General features: G+C 33.6%; 3 protein-coding genes across 4 annotated transcripts; 2 read left to right on the top strand and 1 right to left on the bottom strand.

Annotated features, from left to right (window-relative positions):
- Positions 1-9349: 9349 nt before the first annotated feature.
- LOC146902613 (Dynein light chain type 1 family protein) lies at positions 9350-12150 on the top strand. Of its 2 annotated transcripts, XM_085732503.1 has the most exons (4): positions 9350-9618; positions 9725-9830; positions 11523-11596; positions 11870-12150. In XM_085732503.1, exons 1-3 carry the CDS (start codon positions 9415-9417, stop codon positions 11573-11575), a joined length of 363 nt encoding a protein of 120 aa, XP_085588629.1. In that variant the 5' UTR covers positions 9350-9414; the 3' UTR covers positions 11576-11596; positions 11870-12150. The 2 variants fall into 2 exon arrangements, with proteins under 2 accessions (XP_085588629.1, XP_085588628.1); XM_085732502.1 differs by lacking the exon at positions 11523-11596.
- A 3130-nt stretch (positions 12151-15280) lies between these two features.
- On the bottom strand, positions 15281-16152 carry LOC146902614 (FCS-Like Zinc finger 15-like). Its single transcript, XM_085732504.1, has 2 exons — positions 15828-16152; positions 15281-15600 (listed from the first exon to the last, which is right to left on the bottom strand). Exons 1-2 carry the CDS (start codon positions 16070-16072, stop codon positions 15504-15506), a joined length of 342 nt encoding a protein of 113 aa, XP_085588630.1. The 5' UTR covers positions 16073-16152; the 3' UTR covers positions 15281-15503.
- Positions 16153-22452: 6300 nt separating this feature from the next.
- BCE2 (2-oxoacid dehydrogenases acyltransferase family protein) lies at positions 22453-26411 on the top strand. The gene is made up of 8 exons (XM_085734596.1): positions 22453-22769; positions 22862-23005; positions 23109-23234; positions 23939-24393; positions 24932-25179; positions 25576-25664; positions 25745-25972; positions 26197-26411. Exons 1-8 carry the CDS (start codon positions 22611-22613, stop codon positions 26308-26310), a joined length of 1563 nt encoding a protein of 520 aa, XP_085590722.1. The 5' UTR covers positions 22453-22610; the 3' UTR covers positions 26311-26411.
- The last annotated feature ends 266 nt before the right edge of the window (positions 26412-26677 follow it).

A 26677-nucleotide genomic window follows, 5' to 3' on the forward strand; every position in this document is an offset into this window, starting at 1 on the left:
GTTGCAACCTCTCCGACGTATATCATGGTGTCACGAGACAACACTCGCTCCAAGATTATCCGCGGAAGGTCTAACTTGAGTGTAGTATCGCGTGACGACTAAAACTCGAGACAACACTCGGTTTAGCCTCCGCACTACATCCTAGAAAATGGCCATGGATGGGTTCGGTTATCTACGGTTCATAGCGTCATAGAACAATTAGAAGTAAAGTGCCTAAACGCGACAACACGCGCCGACAACATCACCCCCAAAATGCCTTAGCTATGTGGGATTGATCGCATAATCCAAAACACGAGGCAACCCCCGGAATGAATTGTCGATTATATCCCTCCTAAATCCTAAGTTCACTCAGCCCGGGTGCAGGACTTTTGATATTCTCACCCCACACGTTTGCAAGAATTTAAACATTTATCCACATAAGGAAGCAAGTAAAAGAAGCGAGTAAAAATACAAGCGCAAGCGTGGAAATAAAGACTAGGCGTAACTCTCGAATCTCCCCAGTGAAGTCGCCAGCTGTTTTATCTTGGTTTTTCGGGTGTCAAACATTGATTACGTTTGAACCTTTTAAACCGGTGATATCTTATTTTTTCTTGGGAAGGGAAAAAGTAAGCAAAACCCTTGAGAATCGAGGTCCGGGAGTTGTTTTCGCTACGGGAAGGTGTTAGGCACCCATAACGACTATAGTATCCTATAGGAACCGTCTTTAATTTCTACGCGCGCGCTTTATTTTTAAATGCTATTTTGAAAGTGATATTTAAACCTAAAGTTTGCTAAGTGAAGAATTGGAGGGAGGAGAATGTGTTTGAATTTTTATTTTATTTGAATTGAAGGAATTTTGATTCCTTGCCTACGTACCCGTTTAAGGGATCAAATCCACCGTAGTTCTCTTCCAAAAATGTTTTTGTTTTTGTTGGTTGATTTTAAGTTTGAAAATTGGAATTTTGAAGAATAGAAAGAGAGGCCTCAAGGGCATGAGATTGTAAAAGGTGGGGGTTGAATTAGTCATTTGCAAAAGAAGTCAAATATGATTATTTTCATTGAATTTTTGATTAAGAAAATAAAGAGAAAATGCAAAGGAGTTTTGACTCCTATATTTTTTGGAAAAGGTTTTCAAGTGATGTTGTTCAAGTTTTTTGGAAAATTGATTTTCTCAAAGTATGAATCCTAGGCATACATCTAAACATACAATCCTAAACATACATCTAAACATGCATATTCTAGCTATATACCTAAAGTGAGGTGTGTGCATGTGTCGGTGCTTGTGTCGGTGTACATTATTAGAGTCCATAGTCCTTTACATCATTGGCCTAGATACATTCTATGGTCTTGCAAGAAATTAAAATTGCATAAAGGAAAATATTACAAAACTCCTAAGTATTACATTCTAATTTTGGTGAAACTTAAAATGCAAGAAATAAGAGTGTAAGAAATAAAAGATGAAAATATGATATGAAATGCTATGGAAATGAGACATGAAACAAGAAAAGGTTAGTAACACATGATAATATCAAAAGAAATAAAGCAAGAAAGACACTATAGCACAAAGCATAGAAAATAACCCAACATAAAGGCAAAATGAGTGCAAACATGACTAAAATTTGCTCATAGAATGTAAGAGCCATATGACCTATAATTCTCACATTCCAATACATTTTTAAAGGTTTAGAATCAAATTTTGGAATAGGAATTAAGGCAACATGGTTAACTTGACATTTTGGAAGCAAGCTTAAGCATATTTGCATTATTTAACTACACCTCTAACTTGTAAGCTAAGTAACTAATCAAGATTCATACTCATGCATTAATACCAAACACAAACAGTAGCTAACACTCTATGAAATCAAGTGGTACAGGTCACAAATATTCATCAAGCAATTGGGATTAAAATCAAGCAAATTTTCATTCATTTTTAGCACAAAATATCACAAAAATAGTAAGAGAACCACCACATTATCTTTTACCAGTTTTTATTATGTAAAATTAACATTACAAGGTCACAAAATTACCAAGAAACACTCATGAATTTTTTTGGAATTTTTAAAGAATTTTTAGACACAAAACATATGAAACTTCACAATTTTTTTAGCAAAAATAGTAAACGATTAACAAGAAAATACCACACACTTTTTAATAAAAATTTAACATATGACAATATCACAAAAAAATATCAAGAAAATGATCAAGAACACATAGGAAATTTTTTAGGAATTTTTGCTAGAATTTTTAGGCAAGGTAGTGGTGCAAAAAGCAAAACACAGTGTTAGAATAGTAAAAAAACAAGAAACAATGAAGCTGTAACGAAATAAAGGCCCAAGCCCAAGGTTAATGCTGGGTTTGGATCATCCAAGTGCCTCAGAGGCGTTGGATTGATCCAACACCACCAAAACCCTAGATCTAAGGGCTAAAAACACGCAGATCATGGTAAGGGAAAGCAGGCACACTGAACAGGCAAATCTGCGCCGTACACGTCATCATCAAGTGAATCAAACGGTCAAGATCAAGGAAAAGGTTGAACCAAGGGTGAACCAGACTGGTTTATGTGAACCGGTCCGGTTCACCTCTTATATATACTAGAAGCCGGTTTATTCATCACAATCCACCTCTCTTTCTCTTTCTACACCCAAGGCTCTCTCTTCTCTCTAGTTGCAGACCGATCAGAGAAGGATCGGAGAAGACGATCGGAGCGAGCTCTGGTGCGGTGGTTCGCCGGTGGCGCCATCGTACCGGAGCGTTTTCTTATAACTTTTCTACATCAAACTGCTCCTCGTGTTCTCCTCTATCCATTTCTGAAGCTAGTTTTTCGAAATAAACGAAGCAACGCCCTAGATCTACAAGAATCCAACCGAACAAAAATTTCCAGTAAACAAAGAGAGAATAGGAAAGGACTTACCTCGAATTTGATTTGGAGACTGGAGATGAAACGAGAAGAAAACGTCAAGGATCCTTTGGATCTTGCGAAGTGTAGACCGATCTCTTTCTTCTTCGTGCTTCTAGCTTTTGTATGATTCACGAATTACCGTTTTGACTTGGTTCTGATTCTTTCTTTCCCCTATTCCTTCGATTCGAAGTTGTTCCGTTGTTTTTGCTTCGATTTGTTGGAGTTCTGGTGCTTGATTTTGTGGCCGCAGAAACTGAGATTGGAGTTCGTGAATTGTTGTTGTGTATGGACGATTCACGAATTGTTTTGGTGTTGATGTGACTTCTGTGAATTCGGTGATGATGATTTGTGTTCTTGAATTTGTTACTGCTTGTGATTTTGTGCAGGTGACGTGAATCTGAAACTAGAATTCTGGAACTTTTGGTTGAGCTTGAAGATGAAGATTCATCTTCATCCTTCAATGTTCTTCGATTTTTCCAGAATTTGTTATTGGATCTTGCGGTTTTGATTCGTTTTGGGTGGAGAGAGAAAAAGTAAAGGTGTTTTTGATGAGTTGTAATGTGATGAATGGATCTGTTGAATGTTGACCATTGAGTCAGCTTTTATAGCTGATGTGTAACTGCTTGGACCTGTTAGATGATGACATGTGGCATAACTTTGTAACAAACTTTTGTGGACAAATGAGAGCTTGACACGTGGCACCTGGACTAATGACTTGGACAATTAAGGACTAAAATGCAAATTTTAGGAATTTAGGACTAAAAAATAAAAAGTAAAAATAAAATGAATTAAAATTGGTAATTTGGAAAATAACGTAAAGTGAAACGATTAAAATTGACAAAACGGACTAAAACGAACCAATGGCCTAAATGAGGTACTTTAAAGTAACCTCTCTCTGCCGAAATTTCATGTGAAATGACCAAAATGCCCCTGGGGCTAAAACGACTAAAAAATGACTTAGATGCAATTTTAAAATGGATTTTTAACAGGGAATCGAAACAAAAGTTTATTTAAACCAACTTGAAAGACTCAGAGGCAATTTTTAAGATTTGAACAGAGCTTTGACACTTGAAAAGACTAAAATGCCCCTAGGGGCAAAACTGACTCAAAATGACTTCAAATGCAATTTTTAAAATGGATTTTGACATAGAATGAAACAGAGACTTATGCAAACCAATTTAAAAGACTCAAACAATTTTTCAAGGCTTAAAATGAGTTGAATGCAGGAAATGACTAAAATACCCTTCTATGTGAATTTTGCAAATAGAATTGAAATAAAATGCAGAGAAAGATGCAATTGATCAGAGACAGTTCACATGACTTGTAATAAAAGAAAAGAAGAATTGAACAAGTATTTTTAGGTCCAAAATTAGGGTATAACAGGCCCCAGACCAGTTTTGACCAAGTCAAAGCTGACGTAGATGCCACGTTTGTAATTTTTTTATTTTTTTAGTTATTAAATTTAATAAAAAAAATACACACATGATGTCCACGTGTGCATTGACTTTGTCAAAATTGGTCTGGAGGGGCAATACTTAGAAGGCGGTTTTGTATTTTATTTTGTTAGGGGATCAAAATCGCAACTTCTTGAAACATAGGGGTCAAAACTGCTATTAAGTCTTAATGTAATTTATAATTTGTCCTTAAACTGATTTAATATTACAAATTTTTATGTAATTATTTAAACAAAAATAGTCATTTGATAGATAATAGATATATATAATATATAAATGTAAAAGAGGTTGAAATTTACGATCACTTTGTATTTCTAACATATACTATAATAATATTCATTCTCACACAACTTGCATGAATCAAAAAGTCACAATACATGAATAACGAGAAAAATATGTATTTTTTTGTAAAATATAGTTGTGATTTGTTTGTGCAGTGAAGAATGACAGAGATATGATTTATTTATTTTTTTGAAAGAAGAGATATGAACTTTTTGTAAGATATAGTTGTTGTTCGACGTGTAGTAGTATTAGTTGTTGTTGTTGTTGTTGTCTGTAATTAAATGGATGACTCCAAGAGCCGTTTCATGTCTAATTCATAAGAATGTGTAATAAAAAATATCAGAATGAGAGAAAATACATTATGTGATTTATCTAATATTTAATTTTTTTTTTAATTTTACATAGATGATACGTTAATTGTGTTTTTATATTTTATTTAACTAATAAAATATGCATTTACTAAGGTCTGGTAGTTTTTTTTAGGCAAATGAGGTGCAAATTAGAAGCCTTCTCATCTGCAACACCCTAAATAGATCAAAACAAAATAGAATACAAATATTGGGGGATATAAATATGAACAGTCAAACCATGTAAAAATATAGTAATCGATCTAAACATGTATACAAATAGTCCAACTACATCAAAACTGGTCAAAAAACCCTGAAGCCAACACACACATCACAAGCACTGTCAGGCTAACTTATATATTGGCACGAAACCAGATAGAAAAGAAAGCGACATGTGAGCATTAAGACATTTTGAGGACTAGAACGAACCTAACCGCCATAGTGAAAACCCTTGAAACACCAACAAATCATTGCAAAATAGTAAGCATTAATGACCACAAATCTACCTGAAACACGAAAGCACATGTATGTGAAATCCAAGACTCTTTCAAGCAAAGTGGCTGATGAGAGAGTAATGACAGTTGCTAATTGTTTATCTCTATTCGGTTTCGAAAATGATTCTCTTTGTAATTGATTCAAGCAAGTTCTGAATCAATTCACAACAACATTAAATGTTGTAATGAGCAATTTCTTAACAAAATTTAAGTTGATTACTTTTTAGGTTATTCTATATTATTTTTTTTTAAAAATAAACTACCTCACCAAAATTGACATCGGGGAGAATCAAATTTTAAAATGAGCAAACTCCAAGGTCCCAAACCAACACTATCATATCAACTTAAATAGGTTTATGTCATTTTGTCTATCAAAAAACCAACTTAATTGTATTATTATTAATAAAAATAATAATACAATTAGTTGTGTATCCGACTGAGAGTCAGTCAATTTTGAGAAAAAGAATGGTTGACACTGTTACCTTGTGTTGTGTGTTGTGATGTTTGTTAAAGTCATGTCTTTTATGAAGTTAAGTTTCTTTATTTATTTTGTCTATTGAACATGTAGCCCTAATGTTATTAAACATTAATAAATTTACTTTTATAGTATTTTTTTTTAGTTATTTGTAAATTTGCAACTTAAACTTTTTATCGTCGCCTTGACACAATTTTATGTTTTTTGTTCAAGCTTTGCCACTGCGTACAAACGAAACAATTTTATACTCCCTTCATTTCTAAATATAAGTAAAATCGACTTTTTAGGTTCATTTAATTAATGATGTATGTGGTTCATAATAAGATTAAGAGGGCCCACCGTTATTGTAGTTGGACCAGAACATCAAAATTCCTCAAGATCGGTTGTGTTGTCATTATGTAATACCAGCGGAAAGATAAGCATGTTGCGCTAACGCGTCTAACTTATGAATGATATTATTATTTATTTTTATGAAATTTTAATTTTGATTAAAAATATAGGGTTAATTATTTAAATTGACCATGTAATGTATGCGATGTTCGAGAAAATATAGGATTTTTTAATTTAAAAAACAACCTTTTCATTAAAACAAAAAAGATGAAGAAAAACAAACTTAAGGCATGTTGTCATTTGAAGTATAAAACAAAAAAAAAATGGCATGTTCGCCATTTGAAGTATAGAACATAAAAAAATATTAAAAAAAGGTATGTTCTCCATTTCATTTGTAGAACACACAGGAGAGATGCAGGACAAGAATTTTTTTTTCTGCCCCTATCACAAAAAAAAATGATATATCTGCCCCTAGTTGAAAATTATTGTTGTAAATACCCTTGTTCTTCAGAGCACTTGGCGAGCATGTCATTTTTCCAACCATCCTCTGCAAGCTTGCAGGCTTTCTCTTAAAGAAGCTTATGTGTTCAAAGCCTCTCATTCTCAGAAGGTTAAGTGGTCAAAAGCTATTTGGTCTTCTGACATTCCTCCCTCTAAATCTTTGGTAGCTTGGAGATTTATGCATGGAAAGACTCCCACCGACGACCAACTTGTTTTGAGGGGAATGTCTTTAGCCTCTATGTGTAGTTGTTGCTTTAAGGCTCATGAAACTGCCACCCATCTTTTCTTTCATTGCAGTTTTGCCCTTAATTTATGGAGTTGGCTAGCTTCTGTTCTTAATAAGAGGCTTCAATTCAACTCTTTTGAGGATGTTTGCCATTTGACGGATGGAAGATGGTCCCCACAGTGCAAAGTTGTTATTCAAGCCATTCTTGTCAATATCTTTCATGTTATTTGGTTTGTGAGGAATCAATCAAGATTCTCAAACAAGAAAATTCACTGGAGAGTGGCTATTAATTTGATTGTTGCTAATGTTTCTTTGTCTGGTAACAATACAAGCAAAGCTGCTTGTAATTCTATAACTGAGTTTAGTATTCTTAAAACTTTTAATATTGCTATTCATCCCCCTAAGGCCCCAAAGATCATTGAAGTCTTATGGCATCCACCTATTTTTGATTGGATTAAATGTAATACAGATGGTGCAGCCGGTGGTACCCCATCGAAGGCTGCGTGTGGTGGTATCTTCAGAAACAACGAAGCTGAATGTATAGGTTGTTTTGCTCAAAACTTGGGTTTAGGATCCTCTTTATTTGCTGAATTATCAGGAGCCATGCAGGCTATTGAGATTGCTCATAGTAAAGGCTGGCTTAATTTTTGGTTAGAGACTGATTCTATGTTAGTCCTGCTGGCCTTCAAATCTATCTCTTTAGTTCCCTGGAGAATCAGAACTAGATGGGATAATTGCCTTTCTCTATCAAGGCAGATGAACTTTTTGGTCACACATATTTTTAGGGAAGGCAATTGTTGTGCTGATAGATTAGCAAATATTGGTATGTCGTGTAATTCTATTTTATGGATGAATGAGATTCACTTACAAGTTAGAGCTGATTACATTAGGGATAGGTTAGGCTTACCCTGTTATAGGTTTGTAAATGGTTGAAAGGTTAAGGCTTTTTGTCCCCCTTTCTTTTTGGTTTCTTTTTTAATATATAGTTGATGCTTTTTGCATCAACAGCCTTATAAAAAAAAAGTTGGCGAGCATGAATTATTTAAGGTTTTTTCTTGTTCTTTCTTTGAAATGGCGAGCATGTTAATTTTTTTTCCATGTTCCATGTCTGAAATGGCGAGCATGCCATCATTGTTTTTTTGAGTATTTTTTCTTGCTAGTCCTTTGAACATATTAAACATCACTGAATTAACAACCATGTAAAAAAATTAATGCTCGCCATCATTATATATGGAACATATTGAACATATTTTTTGAGTATTTTTTCTTGCCATCATTATATATTAAACATACTGCTCTTTATTTATATATGGAACAGCATGCTGGCCATCTGAATTAACAACCATGGAAAAAAACTTAATGCTCGCCAAATTAAATACATCACCCATGCTCGCCATTTCAGACATGGAACATGGAAAAAAAAAATTAACATGTTCGCCATTTCAAAGAAAGAACAAGAAAAAACCTTAAATAATTCGTGCTCGCCAACTTAAATTAGGAACACACAGTTGTACAGAGAAAGCCTGCAAGCTTGCAGAGGATGGTTGAAAAAATGACATGCTCGCCAAGTGCTATGAAGAACAAGGGCATTTACAACAATAATTTTCAACTAGGGGGCAGATATATCATTTTTTTGGTGATAGGGGCAGAAGAAAAAAAAATCGCAGGACAAAGCCTGCATGTTTGCCATTTTATAATCAGAACATGTAGAAAAAGTTGAAAAAAAAGGTTACGTTCACCAAATCAAATGAAGAACAAGGGCATTTGTATCAATAATTTTGAATTAGGGGTAGGCATATCAATTTTTTTGGTGATAGGGGTAGAAAAAAATTCTCTAGCTCAGTTGGTAGGAAGAATACACAAAGTTAGAGTTCGAACCTCAACTACCAAAAAAAAGAAACTCTGAATATTTAAGTAGAATCAATTGTAAAGACAAAATCAATTTTATTCGACAACAATCAAAATATGTGGAATCATTTCTAATCCCTTGTAAGTGGAACTAAAGATTTACAAAGGTGGTCCTGTAAGTATAGCTCAGTTGGTAGCTACAGGGATAATTTGTTCAGGGGTCGGGGTTCGAACCCAAGATTTCTCACTTCTCCACACATAATGTGTGTGAATCTAGCTACTAACTACTCACTTTACAAAAAATTAATTACAAATGTGGTTTTTAAAAATAAAAAAAAAAGATTTACAAAGGTGTGTGAGTGAGTGCCCACGTCCCATCCAATTTAAGCTACCATACACTTTACTTGACCTACTATCAATTCAGTGACAGTGAAGAGAAGGGTAAAAAGTAAAACAACAATTTTATTCTATTCTCTCCGAGTTAAAATCCAAGAACCAACAGCAAGGAGAATCTAATTCTTCTTCTTTCTCCACACACACACACAGTCACCTGCAAGAGAGAGAATTAGGTAAAGAAAGATGAGCGAGGAGGCGAAGAAGCACAGCGCAGGTGGAGGAGCAGCTCTAATGGCGAAATCCCTCACCGAAGATCGAAAACCACTCGTTACATCTCCACTCTCTGCATCCGCTTCTCCTGCAACACCCGCAACGAAGAAGGTCATTATCAAGAGTGCCGATATGCTCCCTGACATGCAAAAGGAAGCCGTTGATATCGCTGTCGTTGTTAGTCTCTCTTACTCTTCAACATTCACTTCTTCTTCCTTCTTCAATTTTTTCTAATTTTCATTTTTTTTTATTTTTTGCTAATATTGTTTTGAAATTGAATTAGGCATTTGAGAGGCACAGCGTAGAGAAAGATGTTGCAGAGACTATAAAGAAGGAGTTTGACAAGAGGCATGGTCCTACTTGGCATTGTATTGTTGGTCGCAATTTCGGTATTTCTTATTCCCCTTAATTAGATCTATAATCTATTTGTCTATGCTTAACTTACTCACTTTTTACTTCAATTTATTGTTTTCGTGTTGTGAATGCTGTTGATTTTTACCAATTTCTAACTCATAGTTATGATTTTGAAAACCTAGATTTTTTCTATTTACTACTGTTTTCTTATTGTGGTGTGTAGTTAACAAAATGGAAGGTCTAAGTGATCTCATTTTTTAATGTAAAAAATTAAATTCTAAGGCGTGTCTGGTGTCTGACTTTTCAAATTATATGCACTCCATTTTTTAAAATTGTTATTAGTGTATATGTGTTAGTGTCGTGCATGTGTATCCGTGTATGTGTTTTATAGATTGAATTTTGGAGTTGTAAACTTTTCGAGTTATTTCTACCTGGAGATGAGTAATTCTTGAGTGGGGTACTTAGGGATGACAATGGAACACAAACCAACTGAGTTTGATCGTAGTGGTATAGGACCACTTTGTATTCTTTGTTCTTTGCAGGGGGTTTTGGTGTCCTTTTCCTCTTCCACGGAATAGCTGCCTGTGTCAGTTTATCATTCCAATTTAACGACATACCTGTTTGGTTTCCCCTCAGTGAAAAAACAGTATTTAGTTTGTTAACTTTGGGTCGGATTGAGTGTGTGTGCTTGGGATAGAATAGGCTTGATAGGGAAGAACCTGAAGAACTCTTAATAGTGTTATGAAATTGAGTAGTAGCTATGACTAGTACACCAAAACATTTTTCTGTTCACAGTTTACTAGATTGTCCCTTTTCGACATCCAACATCTTGCTGTTCCCAATTCTATCTTTATGAGAATATCCATAGTCCAAACGCCATGCTAAATTGTGTAAATGTTAGTATGCTAAAGATTTCAAGTTGAGTTAATCCGTGGCACTTTGTTATTTACTGCATTTTTATGTTTTCTTCTCTCATATGGTCTAAATTTCTTTATGAAAGCAAATGTATATGAAATTTATGATTTGAATTTCAACTTATGCCTGCGATATTGCTGAGCAGAACAAACATGTGTGTCGATTTTCTGTATGAAGTCTAATACATCTGAGAGGAGGGTTTAGATTTTTCATATATTTTATACTGAAGATTTTTTGCTGCTCTGCATTGACCAATATACTATTTTTTTTTGTGATGTGGAAAAGGAAGTCAACTCTGAATCTCTTAACGTCTTTACTAGTGTGAATGTGTATATAAAATCACTGCCCGCACTGTTGAGTCTCAAATTTGTGTTATCTGCCTATGTGATTTCTACTCCTGTCATTCTGCACATCTTAACCATGCAAAAGCGACTTAAGCTTAACTTATATAAGTTTGATATTATGAACGGAGTTGTTTGCTGAACTTAGGAGTCCGATTGTATTATGAATAAGTCAATACAGTATTATTAGTTAGCATCTCACCTCAATACATTTTGTGTGTGTCAAGAGTCCTCTGGCTCCCTGGTATTTTGAAACTGGAACGGCTAATAACGGTAATCACATAGACTCATTACTCTAAGTATATTACTTCTAGAAAAGAAGGGTCAAGGGAGTGTGATCTCTGGTATGGCAATTAATATTCAGATCTTCCAAACATATGTTTTCTTTTGATGTCAGCCTTAGGGAATTTATGGCAATTGTATACCATGAAGTGTAGAATGAAAGATATAAATATTTGATGGGTTTGATAGGGATGGAGAGACTGCAAAGGTTAGCAGCCCAGCACAATCAAAGCTTGGACTAAGCTCGGGTTTCAGATACCATGGTGATGTTCCAGAAGCCATAAAGTTTTAATGCAAATTTGATGTCATTTGTGTTGCACAGCCAAACCATCACAAATATCATGCCATTTATGTATAAGATCACTTTTAGTTATCTTCTTTTTTTGACAAAATTCAGACTGCTATATCAAATGAGGATATGATTGTCTGGTCCTGCTAAGCCTAATAATATAATTCTATATGGTGTTTTCATTCTTCGAACGACAAACCTAGTTAATGATTGAATTGTGTTCATGGAAATTTCTTTCTTTTTGCAGGTTCCTATGTGACTCATGAAACAAACCACTTTGTTTATTTCTATTTGGATCAGAAAGCAGTTTTGCTTTTCAAGTCTGGCTAGCCTTATTCTGATGGAGGCAAAAATGTTGACAGCTATGAGAATTGTCTTGTGATTATGCTGCTATATTAGCTCTTGTATGTATTAAATCCACTAGCACAAACTCTTTACAAGACATTCTTGTGCTTGTATATCTAATTTCATGCAAACTGGGTTCTCAAGTTTGGATATGAATCAAATTGTCGATGTTCTTTCTGTTTCCCTTTGTGTTCCATTCCATTCACATGTATTGGGAATTCTTTTCTGTTACTTCTATAATTTTGTTTCCATTCAACATAAATTATTATCTTGCAACTATTTATGGTTTTCCAGATTCTAAAACCTGTGTTGACAGTCAAATTGACATGGACACACTCTAGTTTATGTGAAATGGTTTGACCTTGATCCTTACCTTCTTTGAATAATATGATCTAATGAAAAAAATTGCAAGTGATTTTCACAAAAGCTGAATTTCAACAAAATCACCGTGCCACAGTGGTTTTGGCAAATCACAACAAATCTAAACATGAGTAGCAAATCTAAACATGAGTTTTACTATTTTATGTATGTTTGGGGTCTAAATTTACATTTGCTCCAAATACAACAGCACAATTATTCACGAGAATACACATATACCGTAAAAGACAGAGGCATTTCGGTTCCCACACTGTAGAACCTTTGTATTTTTGTCTTAGGTACGAAGACGAGAGAAAATAAATAATGAATGGCAAATGTTAACTTATGCCCTTAAAGCACAAGTTAAAAGATTAAATATAGAAACATTTTATTGGAGATTGTGCATTCTATGTTTTAGAAATTTAAAATCTTATGTTTTCAAGATAGAAATTATGTTTTACTTCCATTTTTAGTTTCTTAACTTGTGCCCTAAGGGCACAAGTTAACACAACCCATAATGAATTGCTAGTATTTTGAATGAGAGTGGATTTAAGGACTCGTGCAGAGAATAATGATAAACAGCATCAGATTCCAAAATGCTTAATTAGATTTATCTCTGGTTGGTTCTCTTTCTGTGGTTCGCAGAATCCCAGCTTCAAATTTCAAGAACTGATTTGGCATGCACAACAGTATTATTCTAAGTTTCATAATTTAATTGGCACATATGAAAGTATTATTCCAAGGTTTTTATTCCTGGTTAGTACTGTACTCCCTCCGTTTTAAAATGAGTGTCGCTTTAGCCAGAAAAATTTGTTTCAAAATGAATGTCACTTTCAGTTTCCAATGCAATAATAACTTTTTCTTTTCAATTGTACCCTCCAATTAATACTTTGCACACTACTTCCAAAGTATTACTTTTAAAACTAACCAATAGTTAACAAGGATAATTTGGTAAAATAATCATTCTTTTTCTTTTAATCATTGCATTTCTTAATATGTGTGTAAACACCTAAAACGACATTCATTTTGAAACGGAGGGAGTAGTATTTTAAAAATGAAGAATGAATTTTGAAACTGAATATTTGTGTGTGAATGTTATGGTACATTGAATTCACAGTTACTATTACTATAATATACATTTACATACAAAGTAAAAATGGATAACGAAACTCTCCCAATTCCAATTAAACGGCTTTCTTAGAACACTCATGCTACTTCAAAGTTATATCATACCTTTTCCATACCATGAGCAACTCCCTGGTCTACCTCAAAAATGTCTCTCACACACCCTCCATTTATTTTGTCAAATGGAGAGGATCCTATCCCCATATAAATATATATATGGTGCTGTTTTTTAATTCTCCTCTTCTCATCTCATCATCTGTTAATCGTAGAACCCATCTTTGTTCTCTTCTCTTCATCTATTGAATGCATAATTTGTTAATTTGTTAGTTGTTAATTGTTTATTTGTTAATTTGTTAATTGGGAGGATGAACTTGTTAATTGTTACTCCCTCCATCCCGCAATAGATGACCTATTTGAAAATTTGCAATTTTGACCTAACTTAGTTTGACCATATTTTTCTACTAATATACAAATATAAATAATATCATATAAGATGTTGTTAGATTCGTCTCGATGAGTATTTTCAAAATATCAAATTTTTATAATTTCTTCTAACATATTATTCAAGATATTTAAGCTCAAAATTATGCATTGACATTCGTAATAGGGTCAACCGTGTCATGTATTATGGGACGGAGGGAGTAATGTTTTGCACTTTTGTTACTTTAAGCTTTAGATGCTTAAAGTGTTAGGTTTCCTTGAATTTTATTAGTATTTTTTGCAAGTATGTTTTATGTTTTGCTTAAGACTTGTGACTTTTATTTCAAATTAGGTGTACTTCATGAATTTTGAGTAATGTTTAAGGTATTTTAGTATTTTTTTTTTCCAACAGTATAATATATAAATATTAAATATATTAGTGTCCCCGCTCGAGCTGCGCCGCATCTCCGCTTTGACAACAAAGATATGAGGTCAAAACGAAGTGTAATTTAGAACAAATAATATTGAGTCGTAATTTTTTTCTCTTCCTCTTCCTGATGTTAGAGTCTGAATGCATGAAGTATCTCTCAAACAGAATCTTAAACACACTTATTAATTTAAACATGTCTGACAAACTTCACTAAAATTAAAATTCTATTTCCTTTCCCTAAACAAGAGTTTCAAGATTTCGTCAGGCTCCCAAAATGGGATCCAAATGTCATGAATTTGTTCTATTGGCACAGTTGATGGTACTTTATTTAGCTAAAGGACAACCGACCGTAGTATTGCCAACTCGCTGTTCAGGATTAATCACTATATTGAAGCCAACTAATACTTACACTAACGTAAATTCTATTGCCACTTGAAACTAGTATTTTATGATATTTAGAACAACGAATTAACATCTACATGCATGTCGGTAAACCACTATAATATCATATATTTAAGATAATAAAACAGTAAACAATTATAGTTCTATCAGGTACACCTGTGAGATATAAATATCACAAATATATGTACTATATAGCCAAATTGCAAACATTGTATGCATTTACCGCGGCAAAAACTTGTGATCTGTGTGTTGTGCATGTGGACTGTCATTTTGGTTCAAAACAAACACCTCTATCAACTATGAAGTTTGATGTAACTTTAAAGAATCGTCACCATTCACCAAGGGCACAAACATCTCCTAAATTTTCCTATCTTTAATTAAACCATAAAAATTAACCAATGGTACGTAAAAATATATAAACATGGACAAAATAAATCACATTTCAACGAAGCAAATACCATAAATACCCTCAATTCTAACAGTCAACACAACTTAAAAAATAAATAAATAAATAAGCATTTCTCTATTATTTAAGCAAATAAAGTGAAAGCATAATAATTAAAAAAGAAAGTAAAAACATAGCATGAACCAGTACCATACCATAGAGAAAGCCCCTCATCTTACAAATAGATGGACCCAAAAAAATTAAAAGCTGAAAGGACACTTTGGCTTCATACTAGGAAGCAAAATAAAGGACAAAGGGTGCTGAGGTCATTACAAAAATTAAACCATGGGTAAAACTGGAATATGATCCATAGCAACAAAAAAAAAAAAATCCCCCACCCCAACATTTCCAGTGTCACTACTCTTCAAAAATGTTCTGTTTCTTCATAGCCTCTTCCTCGTCCGCTAAAATATGCTTGCACCTACAATCCACGCTACAAAAGGCTCTGTCTCCTCTGCAATAAATAGGTGCCATTAAGACAAAAAAAATAACTCCACATATACTAATACAAAATTCAATTAACATCAAAAGATCTGGGTATTTTTTCTGTAAGGAACATAAACCAAGAAGAAAAAAAAAATGCATTGTAAGATCTATATATACTATAGGAGATAAAATTAAAAGTGAAAATGTAATAAGATGAAAATGCATGCTACACTTATTTTGGTTCCGAGAACTCACTTGTACATGTAGATATCTTTCCCAGGTAAGAGCTTCCTGCTGCATAGAAAGCATTGGTCAAGAAAAGTTGAAACCTTAAAAGGAGAATGATAGGAAAGTGGAGAAGAAGTTTTGTTGTTGATTGTGCTAAGCATCATGGTAGTTTTGTTAATAACTTGACAAGTGTTATTGTTGTTGTTGACGCTGATATTACTCTTTTTCTTATGTGGTTGTTGTTCTTCAAGCACAATACCAAGACCAACCATATTTCATTCTCTGATTTTTCTCTGTTGTGGTGTCACTATTAAATTGTTCACTATGTTTTAGGTTGGTAGTGAAATGAATAATGTAATAACATAAATAGGAAAAGAAAAAAGAAGGAGAAGATGAAATAGTACGTAGAGAGAGTATAGTGGGGCCCACTATAGCTATGGAGCAGTAATAAAGGACGATTAGCCAAAGATTTGACTGTTTTTGCTATTTAACTGCCACGTACACACTTTTCTTTAGTTTCACATTCATTTTGCAATTAAATTTTGGGTTGGAAATTTGAGCCAATTTGTCGTGTAGTGAAATTGATGAGTTTGGTTTGGTGTGTAGCAGTTATTTTTTGCTTTGGTGTGTATTTATCCATCTATCGATCTCTTTCATGGTTAAAAAGAATGAGTGAGTAGTGCCCAGTCGCATTTAAATTTTGTGTGAGGTTTTAATTAGGTGAAAGGAAACACTGCATGGTTTGTGTGAGCTAGTGACTGAGTGTGACTGCATTTTTTTTGGATTATGTGGGCATATTAATATGATGACTAATTGTACTATTGAATTTTTGAACGTTTGCGGAGATAATAATTCTAGTACTTCTCTCAAAAAAAAAAAAATCTAGTACCATTTTAGGGTTTTTGTCCTTTTCCCTCATACACTTTTCATTCAACCAGGCATTTGGACTCCATCTATTAAAATATTAAAGTAAATGAATGATGTCATTTGAAGAGATATATATAAGATAGTGGATCGCACCAATAAGTGAGATATATAATTATTAAGTTTTTTAATAATTTTTAATTTTTTGTGTGTGTCTTTCTCATTTTAAATAGAAGAAATGGATTTTTTTTATAAATGAAGATGATTCTAACTCATTTGAACCCTACCCATCCTTCTAGCGTAGCTTACGTGTCATGGGTGAAAAATGATGACTAGGAAAATGTGCATCCATCATTTTTTTTCAAGGAAAAAAACCAATGGGAAAGTGAGATGGGATTTTGTGTGACATTGAGAACAAATAAAATATAACAAATGTAAATGTGAAGAGATGTAGAGATGGAAGTAGAATCAACATGTGAAATAGGAGGACAATTATGGTTTGCAATTTGAAGATTGTCGGTGCCATGATGTCCCTAATAAAAAGAGAGTGCAAATCATTTGTGATATGGTCGGTGGCGGATCTTGCTCAAAATATTGGAGTAGCGATAAATATTAACTAAAATACTATAATCGAAATTCATAAAAGTCATATACAATTTTATTCAAAAATTATCACCAAATAACTCCAACATAAAACTAAAGCTCCAAATATATTATCTTCCAACTAGATAGCCTATCACAACCTTAGAGAATCAAAACTAGCCTACTAAAATGCTTGCATGTGTGAAGGGAAGGGGTACTAAAAAGAGACTATGTTGTAAAATAAAATTGTATCAAGAGTATTTCGATAATATCCGATACACACAAAAAATAATAATCGGGGGTATCATGCTACCTATGGGTCTCAAAAGAGATCTACCATTGGATATGGTGTGATGCATCTGAATCAAAGAGTTATAATGGTGGATGGGGTAAGAAGGACTTGCAACTTGAGCAACATGAGCAATGAATTTTCGTGGCTTATTTGAGAATGAAAAATGATATATGTACAATAAATTTGTGACAACTTTTTCTCATATCTACATTATGTTTTTACTTTTTCTATCTATTGTTTTGGTTTTCGTGTTAATATTTATTTTTCTTTGTAAATCTATTGTTGTTCCATAAATTGTCATGCAAATGGTTCTTCAAACACGTCTCTTTTGGGAATTCATGAATTTTGTAGTAGGTGTGGCCTAAATGACCCGGTTAAGCACAATATTCCTACATCATGACTCGAGAGGCTTCTTGTTATTGGTGGCGTGTTGGCATGTAGGGAACACGTACATTATTTACGTTGTAAAAATAAGTCAAAGTCAATCAACTTATCTTACAACTCTTGGAAGAGTATGAGAGAATTGTGTGTATGGTTCGAGGCCGAAAGTTCTCAAAAGAATTATCCTAGACCGTTAGAGCATAAATGACCAATTTAAGGTCGAGGGTGCCCAATCAATGAGAGATAATTCATCGTCAATGGACGTGATGGATTAAAGGTAGGATGAAACAAATGAGGTGTCATACTAATGGAGCTAAGTCGCTCCTTCAAAGACATAATTCTAGAACGAGACTTGTTGCTAAAGACTCGATGAAGTGAAAATTGTGCATCACAAACTTCGGGATCACACGAGCCAAGAAAGGCTATGTAGAGAAGTTTGTACTGTCACAATTAGAGTTTCTTTATCCTTTCATGACATGGTAACAAGATGTCGAGCAACAAGGAGATGGTGGATCTGTTTGTACGTACCAAACAAAATAGTTGATAGAGTTAAGATTGATAGGTAGTTGAGTGGTACGAAGTGAGATGAAGTGAGATGTTTTTGTGCGGAAGAGGTTGGAGTTGTAAGATGTGTTTGATCAACCACGTACGGTGGATTGGTGAAATAATGTAGGCTTTAGAGAAAACCGGTTGATACCATAAAGATGATTTGAAGCACACCATTTCCATTGATCAAGTAGTGTATAAATACAACAATGACTGTATGTAACAAAACACTGACTAATAATAAAAAATGAGCAGCAAAGAGTATTTTACAAATCAAATATTGAATGTGAATGGTATATGCAGTTGAATATGATCAGACATTTGCTAAAATGGATCAGCTGAGTTATGGAGTAATTGCTCCTTTAGACGGGAGGAAGTCAATTCAACAAAGCAAAGAACACAATCCTATTGTGAAAAATACGACAATTAGAAGAGTAAACTTTAGGATTTTACATACCATAAATTGATTTTATAACTAAAAAATCTGAAAAAGAAGAAGAAAAAAACCCGAATAAATAAATAATATAAAATTAAATTTTAATTATGGGTTTATTTTTACCAAGTATTGATATTTTATATGTTAAAAGCATGAAAGAATAAACAAACAAAAAACAAAAGATGTTTATTTTTAATATCGGTAAAGCATGATATTTTTACCGATAGAAAACTGAATATTAATATAATACTCGGATATCATACAATTTTAATAAAGATGTTTTAAAAATGATTATTCAATATTTGTTTTTGTTCCACCGCGAAAACTTCGTCGACACCGCACCAGAGCACTTCACCGTTACCGTTGCTTCCATCCGTCTTCGGCGGACATATCAGTTTTAATAGTAATAATAATATATTTAAAATTGAGAGAAAAAAAAGATATATATATATATATATATATATATATATATATATATATATATATATATATATATATATAAAATTGAGAAAGAAAAAGGGGTTTGGTGAGGTGGCGGCAGTTAACAACGGTCAACACCGTGAATCCATCGTACCTTTCGTCGTTCTGCTATCAAAACCCCACTATCCTCTATCGTGTGTTGTTGAAGCTTTGTAGTGGATAGGAAGGAAAACCATTATTCAATAAACTTACTACAACTTGAGAATCTGATTCAACAAGATTCTTTGGACTCCTCTCTCTGAAGCTAATTTGACACCTACATAAATTTCCCAAAGTCCAGCAAGTGTAACATAGCATAAACTCAAATTGAAAGCAAAAGCATAGATATAACTCTTTCAAAACTGTCATGAAGCACGCCTCCACAAGATGTTATGCCTCATTGTTGCACTTAGATGAGTAGAGATGACATGACTTTTATGCATATGAATTATGAAGTTGATCTAAATAAGTTCTCTTGATGTTAGCACAAACCTCATGCATGCACAATGAAACAACTTATCCAATATCCATCCATCTATTATTATCAAAATCCATCTAATTCATTCATTCATTTTGTCATCACTAATAGTCTCCTACCCATTATATGTGACATAAAAATTTAACAATTTATTAGGTCTACGGTATCCTCGGTTAAGGTGTTCTCATTTACCATATGTTTTATGCCTTCTCGTACTACTCATCCCACCACCATCATAATGACCCTACTACTATGGTGGTCGGAGCTCTTACACGCTAATAAAAGTGAGGAGAACCTTTGGTGGTTCACGATAGATTCAACAACTTACCTGCAAAGATTTTGTTTCAGATGAGATCTCGTTGATTGAGGGTTTTGGCTGGATGGTGTGTCAAGTTTTACTTACGAGAGTGACATTTATATGACGTGGATTAACATGTATTTATTTGGGTTCACGTAGCATCAATGGGTGTATGTGGCGTGTATTTTTTCAACAACTCTGGTTTGAAAAAATTCATTGCTCTTTTTTGTTGCATTCTTTAAGAATACCCTACTGTGAATGAAGTGCTCGCATTCTTGCATGTTGCATGATGTTTCGAGATATACTTATGGAGGAAATTTGGTGTTTGGTATCTTATTGAGTTTGAAGGGTGTGTTTTTTAGTGTCTCTTTTGCCTTTTTGACTCGTGAATAGTTTTAAGGTTGATGTTTATTAGAGGTGTTGGATTGCTGTCGTGATCCACATGGAGACTCAATTGAAGGAATGCATAGTATGAATCATGATCTGAAAAAATATGTTCAAATATAAGAGTTTAGATGTTTATGGGTCAATCATTCAAGAAAGAAGAAGAATGTTGATTTGAAAATAAGAATGAAGTATTGTGTAATTAAGAATATAATAAAGAAGATTTTTTTGTCTAAACAAAATGAAATTTATTGACTTAACTCCACTTACTAATTTTAAAAGCGAAGGACCAAAAATGCACTCCATCAACTTTAAATTGGGTGACCATAATTAAATGGTTGTTAAAAAAAACCTTAATTAAACGCGATAGAAACTTAATTATAACACTTTTACTCGATTTAGAGTGACCAAAATGGTACTCCATCAACTTTAAATTGATGGCCGATTGAAGTTTCCACGTACCGATTAAAAAATGCAATGAAACTGTTAAAATATACGACACTTTTATTAGTTTAACCTATTGTTATATTTTTTTTCTTTCTTTTTTTAGAGAACTGTTTTTTTTGACAAAAGTAAACGATATTCATTCATTCAAATTGATAGAGTACATTGATACAATACAAATTCAAATTCGCTAAAAACAAAAAGGATGAATCTGTGAACAAACTCACAACATCCATGTTAATAGCATAAAACGGCACAATATTTATGCCTACAAATATGACTAATATGACTATATTCAAGTCTCCGGAATACTCATGTCTCCGGATCTGCAACGTTGACGACGCCAAAGTCATTGTCATTGATCGGATCTGCACTTGCTCAAAACTAATCTTTCAACCTGAATCAAATAAACACCACACTAAGACGGGAAATCAAAAACACACCGCACAAAGACGGGAAATCAAAACAAACAGAGCCGTTCAGAGATTACGAAATCACAAAAACAAACGAAAGAAAACAGAAAATATGTGAAATCACTTATTTAATTAGGATTGAAGGAAAAACAACTCGGAGGGATGATTTTTGGGTCAAAATTGATCTTAAATCACCCATCTGACAAGAAGAAGAAAAAAGGGGTGACGATTTGGGGTTGAGAAGGAGAGGAGAGAGAAAGGAAGAAAGGGATTTTCTAGAGAATTGTTGATGTGTTTTTTTTTTGGGTCAAGTATAGTTTAGTGGCTAGAATTCACCTTATAAGGTGAATAAGTGGGGTGCCCGGGGTTCGAACCCCGACCCCTGCATATAACTTGTTGATGTGTTTTACATCATCATAAATAGAAAATAACAAAATTGTTTCCGTGAATTTAAATCAAAATTGATAGAGGTCGAAATTCAAACATGAACAATCCACTTATTCTTGCATGATGTTTGGACATTGCTTTTCTAGCTACTAGACAAAAAAAAAAAACGCAATACATGTATAATCAATCTCATAATTAATTAATATACACTGAAAAATGAAAATGATATTCGTTTTGAATTTTTTTTAGGGGTTTTGAAATAAATTTAGTCGTTAAGAAATAATTAAGTAAAATAAACGCAATACATGTATAATCAATCTCATAATTAATTAATATACACTGAAAAATGAAAATGATATTCGTTTTGAATTTTTTTTAGGGGTTTTGAAATAAATTTAGTCGTTAAGAAATAATTAAGTAAAATATTATGATTAATTCATGATTTTCATGTATAAGTTGTTTATCTTATCTTTTTAGATTGGAATTGTTTAATCCAATCTGTGTAACTCATGGTTCCCTCCTAACAGGATAAGTGACGTGCTTGTATATTTTAATCAGTGTCCTTATCTATCCATCCCAATTCCATGATGACCCATTTCAAGTTTGAACCAACACGACATTATTACCAGTCAGCATCTTGTCAGCATGCAATGCACTGCTAAATCCCATAAACACAACACATTTCTTCATTTCTTGTTTCACTTCCAAACGTCTCTTCCTCCTTTTCAAACTCAAACTCCCCTGTTTTCATCTTCACAATATTAACACAATTAAATTAAACAGACACAGAACATATAATAAAACAAAACAAAAGATCCATTTTTGTCTACCTTGATCGTTGCAAAGATGCTGAGCCGTCGGATTTGCCAGAGAAGAGCTTTGATCTACGGCCAGAGATTGTTCCGTCTCTCTGCTTCTGATACTTTCTCTTCTGGGTGCTCCTCCTCTTACCATTCCTCTGTTTCACACTCTTTTCTGCTACCTAAACCCAATTCTCGCATAGATGTGAGTTTTCTTCTTCTTCTTTTTTTTTTTAATCAGTAACAAACAACTGCATAATCATAACAAATTTCATGTATTAAATTTGTGTTTTGTAGTTTAATTTGAAGCATGTTAAGGGATATTGTTTTTCTGCTCAACCTGTTTTGGACATTCCTGCGGGGAACATAGTTGATGTCCCTTTGGCACAGACTGGTGAAGGTATTGCAGAATGTGAACTTCTCAAATGGTATGTTCAAGAGGTGAGTCTAGTAGTAGTAGTACTGAGATTTTCATTTGATTATGCATTTTTCAATAAAATTTATTATTTATGATTATGAATGATTTATTATGTTATATTGGTAGGGGGATTATGTTGATGATTTTCAACCACTCTGTGAAGTTCAAAGTGATAAAGCTACTATAGAAATTACGAGTCGCTACAAAGGAAAAGTTTCTAATATTCTGCATGGTCCTGGCGACATTGTAAAGGTTAGATATGAAATTTCATTCTGTCGGTAATGGTATTATTCAGTAAGACAATGGTTACAGTTATAAATTTAGAAATTAGTAGGGTACATACATTGGTGTGAGAGGGGTTGGGAGGATTTGATTAAAACATAACTCATATCAGATTAGACTTAATTCAATGCTGTATTTTTAAACATGTTTGAGGGAATGGGAACTTAATAGCAGTGTTGTTAAATGGCCACAATGGTGCCGCCATGGAGGAATGGCGTGACAGCTTTTCTGTCAACCACCATAGGCAATTTGTGAAGGGATGCTGGCCATGGTGGCGCCATAGGCCACAATGATGTGTTTATATGGCATTTATTTGGGCCTCCGCCATCAGCAATACTACTTAAGAGGGTTAGTTAGTTAGGTTGAGACGCGTAGAAGAAATAAACAAGACAAGTTGCGTATGTTAAGAGTTCCACATTTGCTGAGATAAGACCTGAAAATGAGTTTATAAGTGGAATGCATTCTTCACTCTACAAACCGGTTTTGTAATGTTGAGTTAGGCCAAACCCAAATTATAAGTATAAATAGGAATAATTGTTGAGAAGGAGAGGGGTTCATTTGGGTAGAGTCTTGGATCTCAAATATCTAGGGGTTTTGTGCATTCTTGTTGTTCATTAATACCAATGCATTATTTCCATCAAATATATTTGAGCTTCTTTTGGGTAAAATTTCAGGTTGGAGCAACCCTATTAAAGATATTGATTGATGAGCCTGCATGTCCTTCAACGACTTTTGGTGACTCAGAAAATGCGAAGTCACCTGATTCTGATCCGATATTTGTTAATGAGTCTGCATTCACTACAGTAAATTTTGACGATTCAGAAAATGTAAAGAACCTAGATTCTGATATTGGAAAGGGGAAACAAGCAGGAGTTCTATCAACACCTGCTGTAAGGAGTCTAGCAAAGGAGCATGGTATTGATATAAATGAAGTCTGTGGAACTGGAAAAGATGGAAGGGTTTTAAAAGAAGATGTGCTCAATTTTGCTGTCAAGAAAGGGATCAATAAAACTCCACCTGCTGTTTTGCATGCTGATTTTGGAGAACAGCTTCAGGGAGAAGAAGGATACAGCTGTGATGCGAAAAATAAATATGATAGGCCTTCTGAGGACACGATACTTCCCCTTAGGTAAAAATGAATGCATACATGAATTTGAAGCCACTCGGTAGCAGGGATAAGAGAGACAACATAGATAAGTTATCATATTCTGTCTCAATCAAGTATTTGATGAGTCAGTAGAATATGATAAGCTAATCCTGTCCCCTTATCATATTCGGCCTCTCTAGTTAAAATCTTGTCATGGAGGTGAGGCTGGTTTAAAAATCAGCAGGACAGGATAAGAAAATAATATTCTTATTAGGTGCACATCAAACACAAGATATGAATACGACCTTATCATATTCATATTATATGTTATCCTTATCCAACTCTTTTATATTATGTGTGTCTATCATTTTCTGACCATCAAACAGACCCTTTACTAAGTCTTATGAGAAGGGGATGGATGCATGTTAGTTGTTTATGTTAACTTTTATAAAATTGTGATGAACTTAAGTATTTCAATAGTTTGAAGTTGTTTTCCTTTACTCTCAGTTGTAGAACTTGAATTATAAAGACCTTGGTCATGAGAAGGTTAACTATATTTTGCTTTCTATTCTTTTTGTAGGGGATTCCAAAGAGCGATGGTAAAATCAATGTCTCTGGCTGCAAAAGTCCCACATTTTCATTATGTAGACGAGATAAATTGTGATGCCCTGGTGGAGCTTAAAACGTCGTTTCAAAAGAATAATCCTTATACAGATGTCAAGCACACTTTCCTTCCAATATTAATCAAATCACTATCAATGGCACTCATCAAGTACCCCTCTGTGAACAGTTGCTTCAAAGAAGATGCATTTGAAGTCATTCTCAAAGGTTTGGTTCGTCTACATAATTGGATGAATGTTGATAAATTTACTTTGCTCTTCCTTGAAGTTTGATAGTTCTGAATTTTTGCAGAGTGAATATAAGGTTTCTTTCTTAGTCAAAATATGTATTCAAGAAAAAAGAAAATATTCTTTAAAAATCATGGTGAGGTTAAACAGGTTGCACTCATTAGCCTATTGGCTCTTTGGTCCTTGTCATGTATGCAAATTAACCTTCAAATTGAATTACTATGCTAATATGTATATTGATTTCTGGCACATAAACTTTAGTGTTCTAGAAGTTTTTTTTTTTTCCTTCTGTTTTTTTATCATAGAATTCACAAGGATAATAGTTACATTTTCCTATCACAATATAAATTTGACACGGTAGGCTAATTTGATATAGGTTCACACAACATTGGAATTGCGATGGCAACACCACATGGTCTAGTTGTGCCGAATATAAAAAATGTTCAGTCTCTTTCCATATTGGAGGTTAGCTTACAATCTTATTATTGTTAAAATATATGCACATCGCCTGTATGGTTATTTATGGTTTTGTTTTGTTTATACAGATAACCAAAGATCTAGCAAGGTTGCAACAATTGGCTTCAGATAACAAGTTAAGTTCCGAGGATATATGTGGTGGGACAATCACTTTGAGTAACATTGGAGCAATTGGTGGAAAGTTTGGTTCCCCACTTCTTAATCTGCCCGAAGTCGCTATTATTGCCATGGGACGAATTCAGAAAGTTCCGCAGTTTACTGATGATGGAAATGTGTATCCTGCATCACTCATGACTGTAAGTCTTGCATATTTACATTCATAAAATAGATGTATGAACAATTCAAAATCCACATTAAAAAAAACAACAATAGTCTTCAATGATTATAGTTAATGGTTTAGCATTTCCGCCTTATAGATGATTGCTGAATCTATGTTGGTTATTGTATATTTATTATGATGATTTGAGTGGGTTAGAAGATGAAATAAACTGCATTATCTGATTCTTTTTTCTGCTTTCAGGTTAATATTGGTGCAGATCACAGAGTCTTGGACGGAGCAACAGTTGCAAGATTTTGCAACGAGTGGAAGAAATTAATTGAAAATCCAGAGTTACTCGTGTTGCATTTGAAATGAAATTTGATTATAAAGGACACTTGTTGTAATTGTAATTTGGATGGTTAATCTTTATATTGACCATGATGATAAAAAATAAATTAACTTTTAACCTATAGAAACTTGTCAGATTTTTCTGGGAAAGAAATTGGTCATTGCCATTCTCAGTTTCTCACTGTATGTACTTATTACAACATAGATTAAAAAAGAAAGTAAAAAGACATGACATTTAAAATATGCATTCTATTTGTTGTAAATCAGTTCACAATTGATGAATAAACCAGAATTGTGCTGGCATTTATGCAGCCCGAAAACCAACTTGAGTTCAGACCAAAAATACTGAACAGAAATTAAGTAAAAAAGGATTAGAAGAAGAAAGAAAACAACA

Source organism: Medicago sativa, chromosome 8 (assembly GCF_051527215.1).
Source record: "Medicago sativa cultivar Bolivia chromosome 8, Bolivia_mono, whole genome shotgun sequence".
Lineage (NCBI taxonomy): Eukaryota > Viridiplantae > Streptophyta > Magnoliopsida > Fabales > Fabaceae > Medicago > Medicago sativa.

Excerpts from the sequence above, each read along its gene's own strand:
- LOC146902613 (XM_085732502.1), top strand. The coding sequence starts at position 9,415 with ATGAGCGAGGAGGCGAAGAAGCACAGCGCAGGTGGAGGAGCAGCTCTA. Across the intron at positions 9,619-9,724 it reads CCGTTGATATCGCTGTCGTT|GCATTTGAGAGGCACAGCGT; the intron begins GTTAGTCTCTCT and ends AAATTGAATTAG. Across the intron at positions 9,831-11,869 it reads TATTGTTGGTCGCAATTTCG|GTTCCTATGTGACTCATGAA; the intron begins GTATTTCTTATT and ends TTCTTTTTGCAG.
- LOC146902614 (XM_085732504.1), bottom strand. The coding sequence starts at position 16,072 with ATGGTTGGTCTTGGTATTGTGCTTGAAGAACAACAACCACATAAGAAA. Across the intron at positions 15,601-15,827 it reads AAAGATATCTACATGTACAA|AGGAGACAGAGCCTTTTGTA; the intron begins GTGAGTTCTCGG and ends TATTTATTGCAG.
- BCE2 (XM_085734596.1), top strand. The coding sequence starts at position 22,611 with ATGCTGAGCCGTCGGATTTGCCAGAGAAGAGCTTTGATCTACGGCCAG. Across the intron at positions 25,180-25,575 it reads ATTTGAAGTCATTCTCAAAG|GTTCACACAACATTGGAATT; the intron begins GTTTGGTTCGTC and ends AATTTGATATAG. Across the intron at positions 25,665-25,744 it reads AGTCTCTTTCCATATTGGAG|ATAACCAAAGATCTAGCAAG; the intron begins GTTAGCTTACAA and ends TTGTTTATACAG.